Source organism: Lontra canadensis, unplaced genomic scaffold, assembly GCF_010015895.1.
Source record: "Lontra canadensis isolate GAN:19392208 unplaced genomic scaffold, GSC_riverotter_1.0 scaffold30, whole genome shotgun sequence".
Lineage (NCBI taxonomy): Eukaryota > Metazoa > Chordata > Mammalia > Carnivora > Mustelidae > Lontra > Lontra canadensis.
Genome location: NW_022631024.1, coordinates 14,197,620 through 14,221,280, shown reverse-complemented (window position 1 = coordinate 14,221,280; position 23,661 = coordinate 14,197,620). Strand labels below are relative to the sequence as shown.

Here is a 23,661-nt window from a genome sequence, read left to right as displayed (position 1 = left end):
ACGGATTTTTGGCAGAAAAGGTTTTGGAACTTCTATGAAAAGAGAGTTTATGGTCCAATACTATCTCGGGTTGGGTTTATTTTCAACTTCGCCTGAGTGGCAGCCCCAGGCCCAAACATACTCACTTCCCAGCATCTTTGGGTTCCCATGGCACAGTCCTAGTAAGGACCCATCCACAACTGGGGGCACGTGATCACCAATTCCAGTTTCCGGGATGCTTTCCGGTATCTAATCCAATCTCAGTGTGTTGCCTCTGCCTACCCAAGATACTGGGAGTTTCCACCTAACACTAGCAGGCCAAAGGGCAAACACACGGCAAGGCTGAAACACTCACAGAAGAGAAGTCCGGGATCCACCCATGGTTGAGACGCCTCTCCCAGCCGCCTAAAAACTTGAAAGCCGAGGGATAGCCAACATGGGTGGATCCTCTTAGAAACAAGGGTGTGCGGTTTCTCATGAAAGGAGAAACAGCAGTGGGAAATAAACGCTCACACAATTCACTTCCACCACGGCAGGATGCAAAGCTGCCCGCCAATGGGAAGAAAGTGAAAGGCACTCCAAGGTGGGGGTGGGGGGGGGACACAGGCAAGCAGCAGCCACTCAATGCTCCACCTACTCGGATGTGGGACCCGATGTGGGTGGCGGTGACTATGGGGCGCCACGCAGTCCGGTACGGTGTGAAAGTCTAAACCGGCGACAGACAGGTTATCCAGGACGCAGAAGCAATCTTCACCCTCCACTCCCCGCCCCCGTGAACCAGCCCGCCAACCGCTCTTACTGAGTTATAGGGCCAGGTGATATGCCAAGCCAGGATCACCAGGGGAACTGAATGAAAGCCCTTTGCTCCAATTAAAAACGAGACCACTGAAGGCTCCCCCCAAAACCTCACCCTCAAGTCCATGGTCAGTCTCCCACAAAGTTCCCTTTCACACCCTCAGGTAAAGAACTAGGGCAAAGCCTCTTCCAGTACTGGAACTACCTCCCATTCCTCGTGCATCTGATCTCTGAAACATTGCAGGTCAGAGAGTCCAGCTTCCCCAGCACCCTGCTGCCCGGGAGCGGGAAGGGGGAGGGCAGGCAGGTGCACTTGGGGACCGCATGGAAAGCGGCCGGGGCAGCCCGGTTCTGGGGCATGAGCAAACAGCGGGAGCTTTCAGAGAAGCAGCTGGCCAAGAAAATAAGGAAAGGGGACAGAAATGACATACAGCTTGGAAAAATACAGGAAATAATTGTCAGTAGACAAACAAACAAAGGCGTGGACTGGAATTCCAACGGCCATCTACTAGCTGTGGGATTTGGAGAAGTTACTCAAACTTCTCAGAGCTTCCGTGTCTTCCCTTCTATACTGTGGGGATGGGGGTACCTAGCGAGCTTCTACTGGAGATCAAAGACGACCTGTGTCAAAATGGCCAAGTGTTTGCACATAAATAGCTACTCAACAAATAGTGGCTAATAGTACTTTTAAATACTACTTTAATAAGATCTCCAGGAGGAGGGTCGTCACTAACAGCTGAATGGAGTAAGTGTTGGGGTCTCCTCCTCTCCAGATTAATCACTAAAGTCAAACACCTGACCTGTCTCTCTTGTTTCCCTTCTGCCACCTGGTAATAGACTACATCACCACGCACTCTGGAAAACAACTTCTATCAAGCAAATAATACAGCAGGCTGCTTTCATTTACTTCAAGATGGTGGACAAAACAGTGGGAAAACGAGCAGAAAGATACTTATATTTAATCGCAGAGACACATGGTATGTATTTAATCGTGGGGATACATGTTAATTACCCAAATGGGTTGAATGTAATTAAATAGTTGGTCATGTGGCATTCAGAATTTACTCTTCTACTCACGTCATAACTAGTAATAGTTAATTATTAATAATAAGCCCAGGGCTGACTGTGAGTCTTCAGTATGAGACTGTAGAGTGCATTAGTGCAAAAGAGAGACAATAGATATTTATTGTTGAAAACCACTAGACCGGATCCTACGGGAATGAAAGCTCCACAAGGGTGTTGGGGAGGAGGGGGTGGGGCATCTCTACTGGGGCTTATGAATGTAGCTTTCATTGAACTCTCCACAATTGCCTTGACTGGTAAGGGACTGCAAAGGCCAGTCCCTCAAGAGACCGAGCCTTTGGATGACAAAGAACAAGACACACAGACAGGAAGGAGATAAATCAGAAACAGGAAAGAGTATCCGGTTATGAGAAACCAAGTGTGCAAACTTCATCCTAAAGAGGTCTGCTTTCCCTTAGTACCTTGGTACTGGAAATGTTAGGGCCCAGACAGATCAATTATCCGTGAACTGGAACCAAACGGGCCCAAGCACACAATGTAAGGACGTTTGCTTCACAGCTGGCTGTGTCAGTCACTAGGTCACCGACCAACAGGTGCCACAAGTCACTGCCACAGCTGGGCCCTTAACTGGCCTGGGGACTAGACCTCGGCAAACTACCTCCTAGGGCAAGTCACCAAGATCCAGACCTCGAGTTTTCAACAGAGAACCTTATGGTGTCTGTGATTAATCCTACTGATCTTTGCGTCCTGATTCCCAAATTCACCAATTTCACTAACATGCTCTCCCCTCTAATTACCATCTATACATTTAGGTTTCATTTATGTAATCTTCTTTTAAAGTATAATCACATTCTGTTTTATAAAAAGAATATTAATTCCCCACTGAGCAGACACATTCTTGTTTACATTCATACTGAATCATCATATTACAAAGGCAAAACTTCACAAAGTCTCTTAAAAGGCTAGAAAAGGCTAGTGACTTTGGCTCAGGTCACGATCTCATAGTTCGTGGAATCGAGCCCTGTGTCGGGCTCCACACTCAGTGGGGAATCTGCTTGAGGGTCTCTCTCTCCCTCTGCCCCCGCCTCCCTCTCTTGCTCTAAAAAAAAAAAAAAAATCACCAAAAAAGCTAGAAAAGTCTTTTTTAGAATCCCTAATTGGCACTTAATCCACATTCCTCCCCCAACCAGACCAGATGGCCTCCCATAGCAGGCACGACTCCTACTCACCCTTATGGTTTCAGATGCAAAGTGCCCTTCTGAGATCATCAGGTTACCAGTTTCATCCAGTTTAACAATGGCTCCTGAGTTGGCCTGGACTTCAGCTTCAAAGGCCTGGTGCTTCTGAAGCTTGCCCTGTTGGTGGACCGTGACATGAGACACAGCTGCAACCACACGCCAGCCACCATTCTGCCCCACCCCGCCTCAGGTCCCCTTAGTTCTCCCCTCTTGAATCCCATTCCCTCTAATTAGGGACACTCAGCATCCCCGCCCCTCCCCACAATTACTCAAATACTCTGACCTCATCCATACGGCTTTTGGAAGCTTGGCCACTGAGGGCCACCAACTTTGTGCTATCTTTACTACTAGGAAATTAGCCTTTATGTGGACATCCAATCCCTCTAGAAATACAGAACCACACCAACAATTAGCATGTACGATTTACTCCTGGATAATAATCCATCCACATTCACTCAGTATATGACACTTTCTTCTCTTCTTGGAGGACTGACTCTGGGGGTAGTAAGAGAACCATGTGTTCCACTTGCTAAAAAAAAAAGTCCTTCACCAAAATCAATGAGAAGAAAGGCTCTGTCCTTTTTTTAAAAAACAGCTTTACTGAGGCACAATTTATATCACAAAATTAACTTCAGTTACAATTCAATGATTTTTAAAGGCTTGCTTTTGATAAGACTTACCAATGAGCTGCTTAAAGAGATGCCTAACTATAAAATTTCCATCAGCAACACTGTTAGTATGTCTTTCTCGAAAACTCATATTCTAAGAGCTCCAACTGGGCCACCTAGGTGGCTCAGCTGGGCTTGGGTCATGATCCCAGAGTCCCGGGACTGAGTCCTGCTTCAGGCTCCCGGCTCCACGGGGAGTCTGCTTCTCCCTCTGACCTTCACCCCTCTCATGCTCTCTCTCACTGTCTCTCAAATAAATAAATAAAATCTAAAAATAAAGTAAAATAAAAATTCCAAGAGCTCAACCCAGACCCTCCCCCTGAAACCACCAACGGTTGCAAGGCAGTGCTTTGAGAACCATCAGCTTGAAGCACCCAGAAAAGAACGCCCCCGAGATTCCACATACATCTTCGTGTGTACAGTGTAACACACACACCAAGGGCTTTTCAGAATAATGAGTTAGTCCTGCCTTATGTCTGATCTACCTTCTTCTTGCTCAAGGTCATAATTAAATGACTTGTGTGTGACTTTGGGGCAAAAACATTTGAGCTCCTGAGTCCTGGCAGGAAACTCAGGGAGATGAGACGCACCTGCAAGTTGGTTGGGTCTTTGTAATTCTCATCGGATGCGATTTGTAGTTTCTCCTGAATCCATTTCTCCAGCTCCTCAGCATCTCTCTGGAAAAACTGGAATCGATAGGAGTCTTCGAGCTTCTGGCGCCGGAGGGTTGAGAGCTCCTTGAAGCGGTGGTATCTGTCTAGGACCTGCTGCCGCCTCTCCTGGATGTCCTCTGCTGTTTCCAGCACTTTGACCCCACTTGGGTCCATTTTCTGAAAAGACAGAATGCCCTGAACTAAAACAGCACACGACCAAGGTGGCTTTTGCAGCGTCAGCCTCTCTGAAGGAAAAGAATTACCAGAGAGCCCTGGCAGATGAACGAAAGGAGAAGGTAGTCCCTCCTCAGGACAGGACAATGAGCACTAATTCTAGTCCTTTGTGAAAAACAGCCATCCACTCGCTGCGACGTTCCCTCAGAGGACGCCTCACCAACACCACAGCCAAACCCAGAGAAACTGGGAGAACTAGAGTTTCCCAGCAATTCTACACAGGCTTCAAGGATTCAAAGGAAATGCCAAAGTGGTACTCAAAGAATTACTGAGAAATCCATTCGAAGGTCCTGAAACCTGGTCTCTGCATTCCACTGTGTGGAGATGAGAAAGAATTTACTCTTACTTAAATCAGTTTTTCTATATCTCCAGAAGTCAGCCTGTTGTCCAATGAAGAAAAGGGGAGGATTACAAAGTAACACGGTCCTTAACATCAACGAGACTTCACCTAGTCAGAGCCCCTGAGTTCCCAGTTATCGGGAACCATAATCCCACATGTCTTCCTCAGGCCACCAGAGTGCCTGCACCAGGAACGGGCTGTGTCCTGTGAATGTGCACAAACGGAAAATCAAAGTGCAACTTAAAAAAAGAAAACGTGGTGAGTTGCACACCGGAAACTAATAAAAATGGTAGGTCAACTACACTTCAGTTAAAAAAAAAAAATCCAGGTTTATGTCACAAATACTTGCATTACATAAATTTTAAAGCAATGGATGCTTTACATAAAAAAACAGTCATGGTGATTACTAATAAACAGGAGGTTGTGCCTCTAAATCTGGATCTGATGTGATACTCAAAACCAGAAATCTAAACACAAGAACAAGAAGGTGTGGTGCCAGGTTTACCCTGCCCTCCGCCCGCCTGCTCCTGTGGACGGCACACTGGAGTTCAGCATCAGTTTCAAGTTCGCTACAAGGGCAGGCTGACGGAGGCGGCAGCACTCCCCACAGCGCTCAGTCGGCCCCAATTTTAAATCCCCAGATTTCTGGACACTTTCACCAAATTCTCACGTCAAAAAGAAAACCTGACCTATAGGTGGGCAAAGCCCAGAAGATGCAACCCACGCTCTTCAGGAGTAAGCCTGATTCCTCTAACCTACGGACCACAGTGGGACAGAGGTACAGACTGCTGACGAAGAGCTTCTAAATCGGCCACCTGGGTGGCTCAGTCGGTTAAGCGACCGCCTTCGGCTCAGGTCATGATCCAAGGGCCAGGGATGGAGCCCCACGTCGGGCGTCCCTGCTCCTTAGGGAGCCTGCTCCCCCTGCCCCATCAAATAAATAAATAAAATCTTAAAAAAAAAAAAAAAAAAGAAAAGAAAAAAGAGCTTCTAAATGTGTCAGTACCACATGACCTTGTGCGAGGCACTTTCCTGTGCCTCGGTTCCCTACAATGACTAAAAATGGCAGGTGAAAATGGGGCATCTCAGGACCTGTACAAGGTCAAATTACATTCTACAGAAGATTCAGAGATTTGATGGGAAAGCAGAGCATATAAACTTTCTAGCCCCTCTGGCTACTGCCCCGTGATTTATATATGGTATAAAAACCGTGCTGGCCAGGAGACATTTGAGAGCTCTTCTAGCTCACCGGGCTGGGCTAACAGGAGACAGTAAGCAGGCTAGGGACGAGCAGGGAAGAGGGCTCCCAGCATCCAGCTGGGATGCAAACAGCATGGGTGGGATCCGGGTGAGGTCACTGTTTTTAACTCTTTAGGGATTAAAGCAGCTTCAAGAGGTGGCAACAAAGCATCCTTCAGACCTGATCCACTCTGAGGACTACGTTCCTAGAAAGCCACCAGATTCCTTACCAAGAGGACATGAGGGGATTCTGGCCGACCACCATCGTTTCCAAATTATTCTCCACATACTGACCCCTTATTTTGGTTGTATTATTGTTTCTCCACAAAGTCTGATTGATTGGGGCACCTGGGTGGCTCAGTGGGTTAAGCCTCTGCCTTCAGCTCAGGTCATGATTCCAGGGTCCTGGGATCGAGCCCGGCATCTCTGCTCAGCGGGGAGCCTGCTTCCCCCTCTCTCTCTGCCTGCCTCTCTGCCTACTTGTGATCTCTGCCAAATAGATAAAATCTAAAAAAAAAAAAAAAAAAGAAAGAAAGAAAAAAGAAACATGTTCTTGGCCACATTGCTCCCATGCTTTAAGGTCTTTCACAGCTCTGTTCTGAGGGAGGAAAGGATCCAGCTCTGTAGCAGGGTGTGGTGATCATCTCTCTTCCACATTCCCTACCCTCTAGGCATGCTGAAATATACTTTCTTCTCTAAATACAGGATTCCCTTGAAAGACTCCACGCTAGGGGGAGTGCCTGAGTGGCTCAGTCATTAAGCGTCCCCCTTTGGCTCAGGCCATGATCCCCTTGCCCCAGGATTGAGCCCTGAATTGGGCTCCCTGCTTAGGGAGTCTGCTTCTCCCTCTCCCAATGCTCAGGTTCTCTCTCAAATAAATAAATAAAACCCCCCAAAAAGAAGAAAAAAGACCTTAAGCTAGAGACGCTGTGTGGCTTTGTCAGTTAGGCATCTGCCTTCAGCTCAGGTCACAATCCTGGGGTCCTGGGATCAAGTCCCATGTCAGGCTCCTTGCTCAGCCGGAAGCCGGCTTCTCCCCCTGCCTGCCGCTCCCCTGGCTTGTGTATGAGCTCGCTCTTTCTCCCCCTCGACAAATAAATAAAATCTTAAAAAAAAAAAAAAAAAAGGAGGCAGACTCTCAGCTATTTGCCTAGGCCTCCTCTGTGTAGAATGTTCGGCCTCTCCTCTGCCTGGGTAACTCCTATTTATACCTCAATGCCCAGCCAAGAGGAGTAAGCTGTACGATCTTGCCTCCTCCCCAAGCTGGGCTCCACGCTCCCTTCTTCCCTCCTCCTCAGATTTAATCACACTTTTGTGCAGATTTATGAAGCACTTGTATATACTTCCCACGGTATAATTAGACTGAGCACCCTAATCTTTGTATCCGCAATTTCTGGCATTTACGGGCCATTAAGAAAAGTGTTGACAAATAATCAAGGATATGCTGAGTGCTGGTGCTGCTATGCAGGATACGGGAATTCACTTGTAAAAGGTGGGGCCAGAGCCCCCATCGTCCACCCGAGTCACCTTCTCCATATTGTCAAACTGGAATTCCACCCGGGGAAAAGCCAGATTTGTGACAAGAACAGCAAATGGAGAACGAGTTTCTGCAACCAGGTGTCAGCCTACTGAGCAGATGGGAATTACTAATCTGGGCCTTAGCACATGGCAGTATGTTTTGAGAAATGAGGTGGCCTCTTCACTTGGGTGGGGGGGGGGAGCTCGGTGAAACAGAGCTCAAGAAGGCCATTCCGTCATCAACAGACTGCTGTGTCTGGAAAAAATATCTTCTATCCTTGAAACCAAAATCTGAGGTGCCCTTAAACAATTAAATGTCTGGGGGCGCCTGGGTGGCTCCGTCGGTTAAGCGTCCAACTCCTGGTCGGTCAGTGATCTCAGGGTCCTGGGATCGAGTCCCCGAGTCGGGCTCCATCCTTGGCATGGAATCTGCTTGAGATTTTCTCTCCACCCACCCTCTGCCCCTCCCCCTGCTCCCTCCCTCAGGTAAATAAATTAATTGATAAATATATTATTTTTTTTAGAAAAGTAAACATCTGTTTGCAGTGGAGCGGAATTTCTGTTAATAATACTTCATCACAACCGGGCAGAATCTGAGCGTGGGTGCGGGCTGACTGCCGGCAGGGCTCTTGACGACGATCACGAGCCCCAGCAGCCACACGGTCTAGAATGTAAACGTGACTTCACTCACTCGCCTACACTGTCTGCTCCAGCCGGATCTCTTATCGAACTCCCACGCCAACTCCAAGTTACAGGCCCTGGCAGGGCCCATTTCCCAGCTCAGGAAGTCCCCTTGGGCAGGACTGTTCTCTCCCACGCGCAGCTCCGGCGCCGAATACCACACAAAGCCCTCCAAGTCTAGAGCAACTACCTTGTCTTTGTCCTCTCTGCAGTCCTCAATCAGAAGTCTTCACTGTCCCCATGCTCTTCAGAGGACCGTCACACTCTGCCAGGTTTTCTCCCGGCCGTCTTTGTGGCTCTTCAGTAAATTTAGAGTTCCTAAGGGACTATGTAAAAAAGACCTTATCTTCCTCTTCCTCTCTGACCACAGAACTCGGCACACATTAGAGTCAGTTACATTCGGAACTTGGAAACAGAGAAACTGCTGCCACTTCATTATTAATTAGGCAGGGGACACAAGGTCGTCCAATAACCAAGTCACAGAGTCTACCTGGGGTGAGCCGGGACCCTCTGGTTCCCAGAACCAATGATTCTGCCCATGACTGCAGCTGCCGTACTCGATTTTTATTTTTTAGAGATTGTATTTATTTATTTGATAGAGAGAGACACAGCGAGAGAGGGAACACAAGCAGGGGGAGTGGGAGAGGGAGAAGCAGGCTTCCTGCCCCAGAGCAGGGAGCCCGATGTAGGACTCGAACCCAGGACCCCGGGGTCATGACAAAAGCCGAAGGCAGACGCCCAGGTGCCCCAGCATACCCGTTATTGATGGCTGTTTGCTTATTCCTTCCTTTCACTGTTATTTTTCCCATCACCACTTTGGATGGAAGAAGGGGGAAGGCAAATATATTAATTATTCAAAAAAATAAAAATTGAGCTCCTGGCTGGCTCAGCCGGTGCAGCATGTGACTCTCAGGATTGTGAGTTCGAGTCCCATACTGGGTATAGAGATGACATGAATAAAAACTTAAAAAATATATTTTTTTTAAATCAAGAAATAAAAATTGATTTTGCTTTTGTAAGAATGAGTCTTAAGTTAGCAAACAATCAGGGTTAAGAAATTACATACTTCCTTTGTTCTAATCTCTTGGGAAACGGCTTCAGATGAAAAAACAGCAGGAAATTGTGCCTAATTTGCTCCCTCACAGAGTTTTCTGACAACGAAATGTGCCATGGAAGGTGCAGGTATGTATGAAACCACCACAGTGCACATGAGTTCCTGCAAGATGTCTGAGTCCTGGGGCCTGGGTGGCTCAGTGAGTTAAAGCCTCTGCCTTTGGCTCAGGTCATGATCCCAGGGTTCTGGGAGCCTGCTTCCCTTCCTCTCTCTCTGTCTGCCTCTCTGCCTACTTGTGACCTCTGTCTGTCAAATAAATAAAATCTTAAAAAAAAAAAAAGGGGGGGGGCGCCTGGGTGGCTCAGTGGGTTAAAGCCTCTGCCTTTGGCTCAGGTCATGATCCCAGGGTCCTGGGATCGAGCCCCGCATCGGGCTCTCTGCTCAGCGGGGAGCCTGCTTCCTCCCTTCTCTCTCTCTGCCTGCCTCTCTGCCTACTTGTGATCTGTCTGTCAAATAAATAAATAAAATCTTTAAAAAGAAAAAAAAAAAAAGTCTGAGTCCTTAGATTAACGCTTAGGGCATCTGTCCTCCTCCTTTGCACACAGGATTCACTGCATTTCTAAAATCCTTTAGCTGCAACAGAAATTTCGAAGAAATCACATTGGGGAGCAGGCCCTTTGTGATGAAGCCAAGAATCTCTAACATAATGTGGCAAGGGCACCGCCTTAGCAAGTCCCCCTGCGTGGGTCCTGCTTGCGGATTTAACTCTACCAATCCAGGGAGACAGTCCAGCGAGGCCCTGCTGAAATTAACCAACCTAAAAGGCCCTCTTTGTCACCCCAGTGAAGTAGAACGAGTCAATTCTATACCAAGTGCTTTGGTCAGGCAATAATGGACTTTTCTTTCCTGCAGATCAGCTGATGTCAGTAGGTGGGAGCTCTGCCAAGCCACCACTGGCTGTCCCTGGGGAGCTGGGCATCTGAAAGTCATCAAGGCTCTCCCACTGCTGTGGGCCTGCATGATCCTCATTTGCATGGTTACAGGAGCCTGAAATGATGCATTAATAAGAGCTCCCACCCCTTAACCTGAGAGGGAGCTGTCTCTAAGTTCATCTTTAGACACTCCAGTTTCCTTGCTCCGAAATAGGTCATTTCCATTGATTATATTAAAAATTGGAAAAGTATTCCTATCACCAAGAAATGCTGCCACCGGAAGATGTGTTAGCCTCTCACCCAAAACTCCGTGAGGGAGTTAGTGGAACTTCTTGGCCTCCCCTCGTGTGTGCAACACTTTCCCCCCCAGGACCGAGGCCCCAGGCTGCAAGAACTCCACCCCTGGCCTAAAATATGCAGCTGACTGATAAGGCGGGCTCCAGTGAGAATGTTCCAGGCTGTTCCCAACCTTAATGGGATTAACACCTTTTGAGAGCTAGAAAGGAAGACTTTGGGAAATGTGCCATTAAAAAACAATCTCCAGGGGCGCCTGGGTGGCTCAGTGGGTTGGGGCCTCTGCCTTCAGCTTGGGTCATGATCCCAGGGTCCTGGGATTGAGCCCCGAATCGGGCTCTCTGCTCGGCAGGGAGCCTGCTTCCTGCTCTCTCTGCCTGCCTCTCTGCCTACTTGTGATCTGTCAAAGAAATAAATAAAATCTTAAAAAAAAAAAAATCTCCAACCACACAGGCCTATCTATTTTACTAACAGCGTAAAAACCCACAGAGGGACCAACTTCCTAGGATGGCAGACGACTGCTTATCTCGAAGGAGTCCCTCAACTCTGATTTTGCCAATCAGGTCCCTGTCCACGGAAAATAGAGGGCAAATGAAGCGCTAAATATATTCTCTGTATGTTCAAGGGCAGCTTCCCATGGAAGATACCCGAAGAAAAAAGTCGTATTTTTGCTAATATTTTTCGCGAAGACCGACGATGCAGGCTTATTTATAAATGCTGCAGTGCAGCAGTTGGAATGTTAGCCGCGTCATTCAGCAAGGAGTATGAATTGATCTCGGGGGATAAAACAGGAATTACAACTATGTCCTCTATTGTAATAAATAAAAAGACCTTGTCAGCATTCTTAAGATACTGCCAGATCTCTAGGAAGAAAGAGAGGGGTCTAAAGATATGAACCTTGGGTAGAAAGTTCTAGTTTAATCCAAAGATATAACACGCCCTGAGAATGACTCCTCATATCTGACACAAATTCACATGTGTTATCAACTGAAAATGGATTCCTACAGAAAAGCCTAGGCACTAATTAAAAACTGTCTTCTTGTCAATACCAAGAAACAGCTGTCTGAGCTAGTTCTTGGTACTGAGGGAATTTTTAAATGCTTCGGCCTCACCTACAGAAGCTATCCGCCCTGCTATGCACAGGCATCCGTCCGCCTGTGGAGGGCGGGCGAGACCCGGACAGACGGACTCCGAGTTAGGCAACAGAAAAGACTGCTGATGGAAGTCATTCTCAGACCAAAGGTCAGATGCCTCCCACACAGCGAACCTGGCACCTGCAGTGAGTAGTTGAGGGCACCGTGCCGCAGATCTTGGGAGGACGGAGGAATTCAGCACAACTTCCCCATGGAACCCCAGCAGAGAAGCCACTGGTGGTGAGCGTGAAGGAGTCACGGAGACAAAGCCCCGGTTCTGCCACGGAACGTGCCGGATGTAAGAGGCATCTGGAAAACTACACCATGAACTCCAATTTCACCAGATACACTCTTCTGCAAGCAAAGGGATTTGGGGGGACTAAGGGGGTGAACAGATCACTGGGCTCTATGGGAAAATTCATACACATCGCCCAAAGCAAAAGGTCAGAAAATCCATCCCTCGGATTTACTGTGGTTGCTTAGTCAGAGCTCCAAGATTCAGGACTGACAACGCAGGTTTTTCCCCCTGGCTCTGAAAGCCAACCCATGACCAAATTTTACTTGTGCCAAGTGGAACTACAGCCACCCATGTGGATGGGCTTCTCCGGAGAACAAACCACGGAAGAACCCTTCAGCGCCCATTAACATGTTCCAGCAGCGGAGTCCCGTATCAAGCTAATGAGCCCCTAACCAGCCTAGCTACAGATTTCAGCGGCACAGCGGATGGGAAGTAGCGAGGTAAATAGTACAAAAATGAAGTTTCAGCCATGAATAAAAACTAGTTTTGCTTCTGTGGATCTGCATGTCAGCCTTCAGACTGATTAACTCACTTCACCTCATGGGCCCGTTTCCGCAGAGGGGAGCAGGGACTTAGCTTTAAGAACACAAAAGGTTCATACTGCATTGCATCAAAATCCAGAAACGCAGAGCAACGTTGAGAAAACTTACTTCTGAATGCTTCCCAAATACTATCTTGCTGCGACTTACCTCTTAACCTGTAAAATTCAGATGAGAGGTATTTAAGTGCAAAACATTGTTTCTGACAATCAAAACAGGGAAAGGTTACAATGTGGCCCATTTTTATAAACCTCATTTCAGGCAATTTACCACTCTGATTTATAAAAGGGCTTGCCTTGGATTTATCACCCATAATCACTAGAAATTCACAAAGTTTGCATTTCTCCTTATGGGATATTGAGACATTAACTTTAAGCATTTTTCTTTTTCAAAAAGGTCCAATTCAGCAAACATTCAAAAACTGTACAAAATGAAATATATACGGTGAGCTTTTTTTAGCCAAGAAAACGCAAGCTCCATTTCATTACAAGGCCTGTGGCAGAAAAAATAAGTCGGTGGGAACAGGAAACAAACCCAAGTTTATGGTATTTGTCAAATTTAAAAATACTACTTTTACGACACATTTTCAGATTATTTTTTTCCAAATAGCTAAGATAATCGGTTTAGTCCCTTGGTTCTTAAGAACCAAGTAACCATCAATTAAAAAGTCAGCAAACATTACATGCAAACACCAGTAGGCTGAGAAGAAATTAATGTATTCATGCCTGAAAGAGAGGAAGGCAAAAAGCAGGAGGCTTTGGAAATTTTACAATCAATGTACTAAGACTTCTGTTAACGGAACACCAAAAAAAAACAATGGAGAAAAACCCCCAACCCGAACCAGCCGGCTTAACAGAAAGGTCATGCAGGCAGAGTTTTTTTCCCCCTCTCGTTAGATCATTCAACCTCTGCCACAAATGTGTCTTCACGGCAAGCCAGGCACAACCAAAAAGGCGACCCGCCTCCTGCATGCTGGTCAGTACCTGGACTCTGCGTTTACGAAACGATGACAACATGACGGAGGAATGTGGAGTCTAAAGGGGGAGGGGGAAGAGCGAGATAACAAGCTTCTAAGGGCAAACTGAACAAAATAATGTCAAAATGAAGAAAACAGACCATTAGGAATATACGAAATGCAAATAAAAAACCACATTCCTGGTGTTCTCCCCGTGCCTTTCTTGTTCTGTACAGCTTCTGGACCCCACCAGGGATTTAAAATGTGGAAAGAGAACCCAAGTTCTCTGTCTGGTCCCTTAGCAGTACCTGTTGGTCTAGATGTGCTGCCTCAGCCAAGTTAAGCCCCCTCTGGGCCTCCGTTTCCCCACTTTCCCGATGAAGAATACTGAATATGGGGGCGCCTGAGTGGCTCAGTGGCTTGGGGCCTTTGCCTTTGGCTCGGGTCACGGTCCCAGGGTCCTGGGATCGAGCCCCGCGTCGGACTCTCTGCTCAGCGGGGAGCCTGCTTCCCTTCCTCCTCCCTCTGATTCTCTGCCTGCTTGTGATCTCTGTCTGTCAAATAAATAAATAAAATCTTAAAAAAAAAAAAAAAAGAATACTAAATATGCTTTCTAACACTAAATATGCCCGCCCCAGAGCCACCGCACAATAAATTGAGACTCCCAGGACTAGCCAATTCCTAAACCCCCTTCCATTCAGTCATAAAATAACATAGAGAGACCCATGAGAAGCAAGAAAGAACTCAAGCTATAGAGATCTGACTTGGGCCTCCTTTACTGGTACACGATCTTACTAAAATACTACTTCCTATTCAAAACCCATACAAGAGGAATATGCAAAGAAGGTGGAAGAGGGGGCGCCTGGGTGGCTCAGTGGGTTAAAGCCTCTGCCTTCAGCTCAGGTCATGATCCCAGGGTCCTGGGTCCTCAGCAGGGAGCCTGTTTCCTCCTCTCTCTCTCTCTCTGCCTACTTGTGATCTCTGTCAAATAAATAAATAAAATCTTAAAAAAAAAAAAAAAAGGGTGGAAGGGAATTAATAACACAGCTGCTTCCCCGCCAGGGCCTCGGCCCCAAAAGCGATCAGCTCTGCACTCGTCCTCTGCATTCCCTTCTCGGCATTCCAGCATTCCCGGAGTCAGCACTAGCCACAAGGGCAGTGCCGTCGGCTACCTAGTCTGACCACAGCTGCGGCAGCCCAGACCGCATAGCTAGCGGAGTCCTTGCATAGCCCATGGAGGATTGATTACAAGGCCGGCCTCCTGCCCAAGAGCCTTCGTGCAGCTTCAGCAGTGACAGGGCTGTGGACCGCATGTGACACGCTGCTCAGGATCTGCTGTCTGCCCCTCCCTTTGGGATGAAGGCAGGTAAGGAAAAATAGAGCAAATACTGACCCAGGGAACCAAAAGAAAGATGGGATTTAAAAACCTGCTCTCAGGTCGCCTGGGTGGCTCAGGTGGTTGAGCGATTGTCTTGGGCTCAGGTCATGATCCTGGAGTCCCCAGGGGTCAGATGAGTCCCACATAGGCTCCCTGCTCGGAGGGGAGTCTGCTTCTCCCGCTGACCTCACTCCTTTCATGCTCTTTCTCTCTCTCAAATAAATAAATAAATAAATAAAATCTCAAAACAAAACAAAACCTGCTCTCATCGCCTAAACCCATCCATCAGATTATTTGACAAGCTCATATTAGAACCCAAGACATATCCGATTTCTCCAAATGCTAGTTTGCTACAAAACCCACAGCCAAGACCAAAAGCATACCCCAAGATGTTACCAACTGATGGATTACTCTAAGAACTACTTCACACCTGTCCGGCACAGGGCAAATCCTCTTTTCGAGGCTCGTCTCTCCGTGGAGGTCCCTAGATAACAGCTAACACACTTTGAGGGTCCCAGTGAGTCATTATTGGCCCAGTTACTAAAAAAGGCATTCTGTTAATTTCCTGCAGAGGCCCTTACTGCAGCACATTTTTTTCCCCCCTACAGCACATTTTTAAACTTTTGACTTCAATTCGACCTTTGAAAATCTAAGACATTAGCTGCAACAAAAGGGAAGAGACAGTTTAGTAGGAGGTGGAACCTTGGCTCAATATCTTGAGACAGCTCAGTATTCCCACCGCTCTTCTTAAGATCTTCTGTTTCCTGGCTGCAAGACACCCCCACCCTTCCATCTTTGATACATTCCGTTTTACTTAGGTCCAATTGCTATGACTCCGCAATTTCTCCACATATTATTAAAATACTTCAGATGGGTCTCTCTTCTATTCTTCCCTAACAGCCATGATGGTTAAGTTTTTCTAAAATGCCATGATGAAGACAGAACAAAGGGCTTACGTGTTTTAGAATCTATTATATAAAAGAGATTTGACAAAAGTGTTGGGGCAATTCAATCATCTCAAGCCAGCATTCTGGGCTATTCAGGCTTTTAATTTAAAACATATATGCAACCCTTAACCTTAACAAGCCCCTTATTTAGAATATTGTCCCAATGCATCAAAGAGACTCTTAAAGGCAATTTTCTTTAGGAAGCATCTTGTCCAATTTGCAGGACTAGCTTACAAACAAAAGGCTGCTCTATCATTCAACACTGGCGTGGCTGTAGAATTTTTGACAAATAATATAATGTCCTCGAATCGAAAGACCCCCGTCTCGGGTGGGGCGGGGGGGGGGGGGTAGGGGGGAGGGGAATAACTTGTAAGCTATTAAGTTATTGGATTTGAGTCTCAATACAAAGAAATGCCGCATCTACCTGTTATTTACAAGCAAATCACAACTGGGTAGGAAAGAAATGTTTATTACGAGGAAGGAAAAGGAGATGGCCAGTCTCAGACCTTTCTGCGTCTAGACAGAAGGCCAAGAATCGCCACAGTGGATGAAATTAAGGTCAAAGAGCCCTTTTCCTCTATGCTCTCGGCTCTTCCTCCCTCAAGGGTTGGGGCGGCACTGCTGTGGGGACTGGAGAAGAGGAGCTGCAGCAGTCGCTCCCTGCCGAGGCAGGCGATCGGGGGCGCTGGGGGGAGCGCTCCGCAGGAAGGGGGATGGTGAGGATCCCGCCAGGGGCCCCCGCCCCACCTGCCGCAGCCGGATGGGGCAGGGCGGGGTCGCAGCCAGGCTTGGGGGTGGGGGAGAGGACCGACCCGCTGGCCTCGCCTCCCCCCACCACCTCCGCCCAGTCAATGACATTCCAGCGGCCGGCGCCCAGGCTGGGCCGGGCGGCTCCTCGGCAGCCCACGCTCCCCCCGGCCGGTCGCGGCCCGCCTGCCAGGTCCCCGCCCGTCGGAGGCAGCTGCGAGGCCGGCCGAGGCCGGCCGGGCTCACCTGTCCGCGCGCTCGCCCCGCCCCGCCTCAGGGGCTGCCCCGCTCCCCGCCCAGGGGTCGGCGGCCCTCGGGCCCTGCTCCCTCCCCCCAGCTCCATATCTCACCGGCTCCTGCGGGGTGAAAGCGGTGGGTGCGCCGGGATGCGGGTTGCTGAGGGACCGACGCGCCTCCGCGACCTCCCGCCTCGCCGTTCGCTCCGCAGCGGGTAGTGGCGGCGACGCGCGCGTCTCGCCTCTTTTATAGGCGGCCACGCGCGTTCCGGCGGCGGGCGGGCGCGAGCGCGGGGGAAGCGCCGGGGCGCGGCGCGAGGGGCGGGGGCGAGCGCCGGCAGAGCTAAGGGGGCGGAGCTCCCGCCGGCTCGCCTCCCGATCGTACGACGGAAAGGGCCGAGGGCTTCCGGAAGGAGCCGAAGTTCCGCTGCAGGGGAAAAGCCGAGTCCCGGGAGCGCGGCGGGAGGATGGGAAAGGAGGGCGCGCTCCAGGGGCGGGGGGCGATGGTGCAGTGAAGTCACCGCCTCCGCCCGGGCGGCGGGAGATGCGGCAGCTGCCCCGCCCTCCCCGCACCTCGGATCCTCCAATCCTGCCCCACCCCGCCCTGCAGAGAATCTTCTGCACCCCACCCCGCCCCTCCGCCCCTGGGAGTCCTGCCAGGACTGCAGCGAAGGGCGGGGCAGGGGCCGTCGCCGCAGTCTGGCCGGGGATGCTACGCACCCTTGTCTGTAAAACGCCCAGTCCCAAAGGGTGAGATCACCCCCAGACTTTTCTTCCTCCTGCCTCTTTCCCTAGGAGATGGCTGCGGCCGGGACCCAAAGTCAGCCTACTCTGGTGGGGGCTAAGGTCTAGAAACCGAGAATGATTTTGGAGCTCCGGGTTTGAGGTGGTGGTAAGAAAAGGCAAAATCCGATCCCCGAAAATAAAGACTGATTTGGAGCTGAAGTCTGTCATTTGGGATTTGGGGAGTTAATAATTTCTTACATTCTTATAGCAAAAGCTTTCTGACAGGTCGCCGGTAGAATAGGATGCATTAATCTTATTTTATAAACAAGACATGAAAGTTCTTCAGCCCACAATTAATTGAACTTTCCTTATGTACCAGGCGCTGTGCTAAGCATTTCATGTGCTACTTTTTTCTTTTCTTTTTTTTTTTAAATCTGGGTAATCATTTTACAAGGTAGGTATTAGTTCCCCATTTTAGAAATGAGCACTCTGACATGGAAGATAGGTCTCTCGCCCTAGGTTAGGCAGTTAGCAAGAAGAAAAGCTAGGATTAAAGAAGAAGAAGAAGAAAAGCTAGGATTTAGATCCAAGCAGTCAGAACCTTCTCTTAAACAGTCATGTTGTGTGCCTTCCCCTAGGAAAGGGAGGCACTGCAATGGTGGGTGATGGCGGGGTGGTGAGGATTTCTGGAGTTTCTGTTCCTTACAGTCTTAGCAGTTTAAGGGTCTGGCTCTGAACTCTGTAGTGTAGCCCAAAGCCCTCCGTTGGGAAGCCCTTTCTCCCCACCCCCACTTCTGCGACAGCTGGGCCGCAGCCATTGGGAGGAACACCCAAATCATTCCTGTGCAGTCAGGCAGACCAGGATCTCTGCAGCTCGGAAGGCCTCAGCCTCCTGGTTACCAAGCAGCCATGGGCACTGCACCAGAACTTGGGCCCAGGCCCAGCCCTGAGCTTCCTGGTCCTCTGCAGTTTGGCCTTCTTTCCCTGTGCCTGGGATCTGCAATCTGGTTTCTAAGCTGCCCTTTCCAAGGAAAAATTCTCCTATTCCCTCAACCCATCACAGTGCAGAGAAAAGAAAAGGAATGGCCACACCCCAGAAGCAGCTTTGTAGAATCTGGAGGAAAAACGTAGGAGCTAAGAGGCATTTCCTGCAATCTTCTATACAGAGAAAACAGGACTGAGTAACTCCTCCCTGGGGTGTGCGTTTCTCGAACAGTTGATGGCATCGACAGCCTCTGCTTTTTCTGCACCGGGGAGCAGCAAAATGTTTAATCATATATTCAGCTCTGCGTACAAAATGGCTTACACAATCCTAGCTCTCCAAAATTTCCAAGACCTTCTGCTCCAGCAAGGGATGGGTCTCAAGGGCCTGGGCAGGGGCTGTAAAAAGGGAAGATCTTTCTTTTAAATCACTACGGCCGGCCTCCTGGTGAAATGGGGGTTTTGTCACTTTTACCAGAAGCAAAACAGATGTGAGAGCTTTGGTATTGGTACAGAAACTGAGTCTTACCCATTGATCCTTTGTTTGATCTGAGACAAGGCCAAAACCCATTACCTCTGGCCCTCTACACCTCCCACTCACCCACCCCATCCTGCACTTGGCACTAGAAATGAGACAGAGAAAGCCCTTCTTCACGTGTTCTGTTGTGTGCCTACCTCACCTCCCACCAATTTCACTGTATGCCCAACAAACAAACACTCTGCTAGGTGTAGGGAGAGATGACAAAGCAGATAATGGCCCTCTTTGTTTTGGAGAAAAACTCGGGGAAAAAAAAAGCACAGGACAGTATAGCAATCAGCTCCCGGTTCCTAATATCCTCCTGAACAGCAGGGGGTAGGACTGCTGTTCTATTCTGCCCCCCTTTATCTGAAGGTTTGATAGGTACCCCAAGCTTAGGCATCCAGGTAGTTCCAGTAACTTTTTAAGTCCAAGAGTCAACTGATTGGAAATACACAAAATGTAATGATGTTTTCACCTGTTCCAGCTACGGAAAATTAATCGCTGGCTCTCCCTGGAGAAACTCCCACTTCCTCCCGCTTCCCTTCCTCTCTCCCTCCTCCACCCCACGTGCACAGCAGTGAGCAAGCAGCAAGCTCTTATACTTTTCCTCCCCACAAAGGAGCTGATTGAGAAGTTACCCTGGCAAGTGGGCTGTACTTCTTCCCAGATGACATTTTGCAGTGTCACAGCTGGCAAGGAACACAGCGACTGGATGCCCCCCGAGGCTATGATGCTAGGTGAAGTACGCCAGACACAAAAGTACAAAGACTGCACCGTGAGATCCCCAGAAGAGTCAAGTTTACAGAGACAGAAAGTAGAGCAGAGCTTGCCAGGGGCTGGGCCGAGAGGAGGATGGGCAGTGAGTGTTTAACGGGGACAGGGTTTCAGTTGTGCAAGAGGAAACTGTTCTGGACACGGACGGTGATGGCTGTACAGTGGGCATGCAGTTAATGCCACAGGGCCATACACTTACAAATGGCTGAAATGGTACCTTTAGAGTGACGTATATTTTACCACAGTTAGTAACAAAGCAGGGGTGCCTGGCTGGCTCAGTCGGCGGAGCAGGCATCAGGGTCATGAGTTTGAGCCCCATGTTGGGTGCAGAGATTACTTTGAAAAATTAAATAAATAAACATCTCCTCCTTAAAAAAAAATGCTGGGGCACCTGGTGGCTCAGGCGGTTAAGCGGTTAAGCAACCAACTCTCGATTTCCCTTCAGGTGGCGATCTCAGGGTCTGTGAGAGCAGAGCCTGCTTGGGATTCTCTCTTCCTCTGTGCCTTCTCCCTTACCCTCTCTCCAAAAAAAAAAAAAAAAACCACAAAAGCAAAAAAGGGGCGCTTGGGTGGCTCAGTAGGTTAAAGTCTCTGTCTTTGGCTCAGGTCATGATCTCAGGGTCCTGGAATCGAGTCCTGCATCGGGCTCTCTGCTCAATGGGAAGCCTGTTTCCTTCTGTCTCTCTCTGCCTGCCTCTCTGCCTACTTGTGATCTATATTTATTTGTAAATAAATAAAATCTTTTTTAAAAATACTATTATCTAACTTATAGATATTATTCAAATTTTATCAATTGTCCCAATGTTCTTTATAAGACAAACATACAAAAAGATTTTTTTTCTGGTATAGGTTCCAATTCAGTCATGTACTACGTTTAGTGTAAACATTCTGAAGAAGCTAAAAGAAAAATGTTTCCTGAATGCATCATCTGTTTAAATTTGTATTTTTTTCTTTTAAATGAAGCCCAGCTATAAGCTAGAGAATAAGTTTTTCTTTCCTAAGTAGGCTCCACACTGAATGTGAGGCTTGAACTCATGACCCTGAGATCAAATGACATACCTTACTGACTGAGCCAGTCAGGCACCCCTAAATTTCTTTATCATACGTGTTATTGTAAATTTACCACTGCTCTCACCTGCTTTCTGCAGTCCACAGGAAATCTAGTGTCAGGAACTCATTTGGTGGGACAGAGAAAGGGGAAGTGAGAGGCCAGGCCTGATTAAGGGATCTGTGTGAGGCACTGTGGCTCCCCTGCCTGTCCTGGCACTGAGACAGATGACAGACAAACCTAGTTAGGTCACTGCTTTCATCACAGGAAGCTTGAAGAGTAGGGGAAGGAACTCTCCAGAACCATTCTTCTATCCAAGGGATGTGCTTGGTTTCTCTCCTGTTGGAATTTTCAAATCATCATCAGATTTGCTTTAAAATGATGGAGGACAATGACAGGACAAAAATATGGGTACTCAGCCTGAGAAATGAGGTCAAGCTTGAAAGGAAACAAGCAGGCAAGTGAGTGCTTGAATTTAAAAACTGGATGCCAGCCTCAGTATTCCACTTTAAGCAATCTGATTCTGCTAACCATCAGGGTGAATCTGTCGGCCAGCAATCGTTCCCTTTCAAGGTGACACTATCAGTGAGTATCAAAAACTTGGCTTCCCCAATGCTCTCCTTTCTTGGTTTACCATCGAGAACCTATTAGGAATTCTAAGCATCAAGTGACGTGTGCAAGACTGTTAAACACGACTAGAGAAAGACCATTCAAACATCAGGAGAGGTGTTTCCTATGGAGTGGTACAGATAGATTCAAAGGGGAATAGACCTCAGAGATCATTTTGCCCAGTGATTTTTTCACATTTCATTTTTGGAGAAACATTCCCAAATATAATCTTAGATAGAACCACAATCTATATGCACAGCATAGAGAGCAAAATCCCTGTGGCAGAGAAGATCCCAGGGTTCCCTTAGCGCCCCATGTACAGCTGGGCAGAATGTAAGCTTCTACCTCTAGCAGGCCCCGTGCACCTCAGGTGATCGCAGATTTCCACGGTTCCATTCCAGCAGATGGCAGTGGTATTCTGAAGGAAGGGATGCCTTTTAAAAATGTGCACAGAGCCTCCATTTGTCGACCCTGACTGTAGGGCTGGGCCCCATCCACTCAACATCCTGAAGTCAGGGCTTCCCAACCTGTTTCTGGTCACAATACACAGAAAACGATGGCATCTGTAAAGCACAGGGAGGGGAGGAAGTGCAAACGGCAACTGGCCTTGGTGGGGGGGGGTGGCGGCGAAGGCACTGCAGGTTCTGCAGGCTTAACAGGGTCTGTGCCCTGACACCCCCGCTGGGAGGCTCTGCCCTCTGACACTGCTACAGAGCCCTGAAAACTACTATGCTCCCAGCTAACCCAAATCTTGTGTTTTGGCAGGGGGAGGGGAAACTGAGGCTCAGAGGAGGTGAATGACCCACCCAAGGCCACAAAACCTAGAAGTGAATTGCACCAAGTCTCCTGACACCTTCCCCAGAGTTATGCTGTTGCATCCACATGAAAAGACTTTGGTACTTTTCCATTCCTGCTAGATAAAACAAGGTCAGTTACTGGTACGTAATTCCAGAAAAGAAATGACCGAAAAACAACAATTTCCCAAGGTGAAGGTCAAGAAGACAAAATACAGAGAAACACTAGAGCTAGGCCAGTGATATACACAGGTCACGCTATAGGAAAGCAGTCATATCAACCAACTAGATACTGGCAATGGGTTTTTAAAAATCAAGCTTTATTCCTTGTTTTTTTTGGCACCAGAGCCAATGATTCACAGAATGTGTCACTTCAAGCCACTCAAGAGTACCAGGGGATCCCCCTGCCCCCCAGAACACCTCCCCGCAGACGACATGTAGTACAGAGTAGGTCCACAGCTGCTGAGTGTTGTACAAAAGACGGTGAGTCTCTCCTGAAACAAACCTCAATTCTTTTCTGAACAGCCAAGCTCTGAATTTCTGTAGTGGCTTTAGTCAGGCGAATCTATTATTGCTCTTTACACAGGACATGTCAACAATTCTAAAGCAGTTCCCAAGTTCTCTCAAACACCTTTATTTTATTTAACCCCCGAGTCATTGCTCGTAGATGCTGCGCTCAGGTGTAATGTTGCAAGCCCATCTCGGCCTGTCTTCATCCAAATTCAAAAACAAACACCACCACCACCGCCAACCCCCCGACACTGTCCTTGATTCATGCATCCCTAGCCATCCAGGGCCCAAACTCCAAATTAAAAGGACCAACAGTGTGTTCTTTTCAACATAACATGTATCAATGGTCTTAGTCCCAGATGCTAACTATTTGATACAATTTGGGACTTAATCTTCGTCTACAGGCATTTCCTCTGAATTTATAACGACTTCATAAGCTGAGAAAGGCACAACCACCACACCAGGAGCTGCCTGCGAGAATGTGGGCCTCGACCATTAACCATACTCTGAGCGGGAACAGCAGGACTTGGGGGCAGGGGAGGGTGCAGTGGAAGGGGCGGGCTCATTTCTGCTCAGAGGGAAATGGTGAAGGGACTACGTCCTTCCTGAAAGACACCAGACACAAAGGGGATGAACGATGAGACCAAGTACTAAACTGCTCCTCCCCACACTTCAGAAACGAGAAATGCGAATGCCATTTACTCTACCATGGGGACCCCTTAAAGAGCCTTCAGCCTTTGAAGAGACCCCCGAGATTTAGGGAACCCTGAAAAGTCTCCTCTCCGAAGCACCAGGTACAAATATATCGGTGGATTTCT

The 23,661-nt window shown here is 48.3% G+C and overlaps 1 protein-coding gene across 15 annotated transcripts in view; it reads right to left on the bottom strand.

Moving 5' to 3' along the window:
- Positions 1–17,123, bottom strand: part of SPTAN1 (spectrin alpha, non-erythrocytic 1) — a 60,699-nt gene extending 43,576 nt beyond the window's left edge. For 12 of the 15 annotated variants that reach the window (XM_032865998.1, XM_032866004.1, XM_032866009.1 and 9 more), the window contains exons 1-4: positions 16,996–17,111; positions 13,602–13,652; positions 4,294–4,533; positions 3,027–3,152 (exon numbers count right to left, since the gene is read on the bottom strand). In XM_032865998.1, the coding sequence (XP_032721889.1) occupies positions 3,027–3,152; positions 4,294–4,533; positions 13,602–13,634 (399 nt within the window). In that variant the 5' untranslated portion in view covers positions 13,635–13,652; positions 16,996–17,111. Of the gene's footprint in view, positions 1–3,026; positions 3,153–4,293; positions 4,534–13,601; positions 13,653–16,995 lie in introns of those variants that run through there. The other 3 variants (XM_032865999.1, XM_032866006.1, XM_032866002.1) reach the window with 2 other exon arrangements.
- Positions 17,124–23,661: the final 6,538 nt, after the last annotated feature.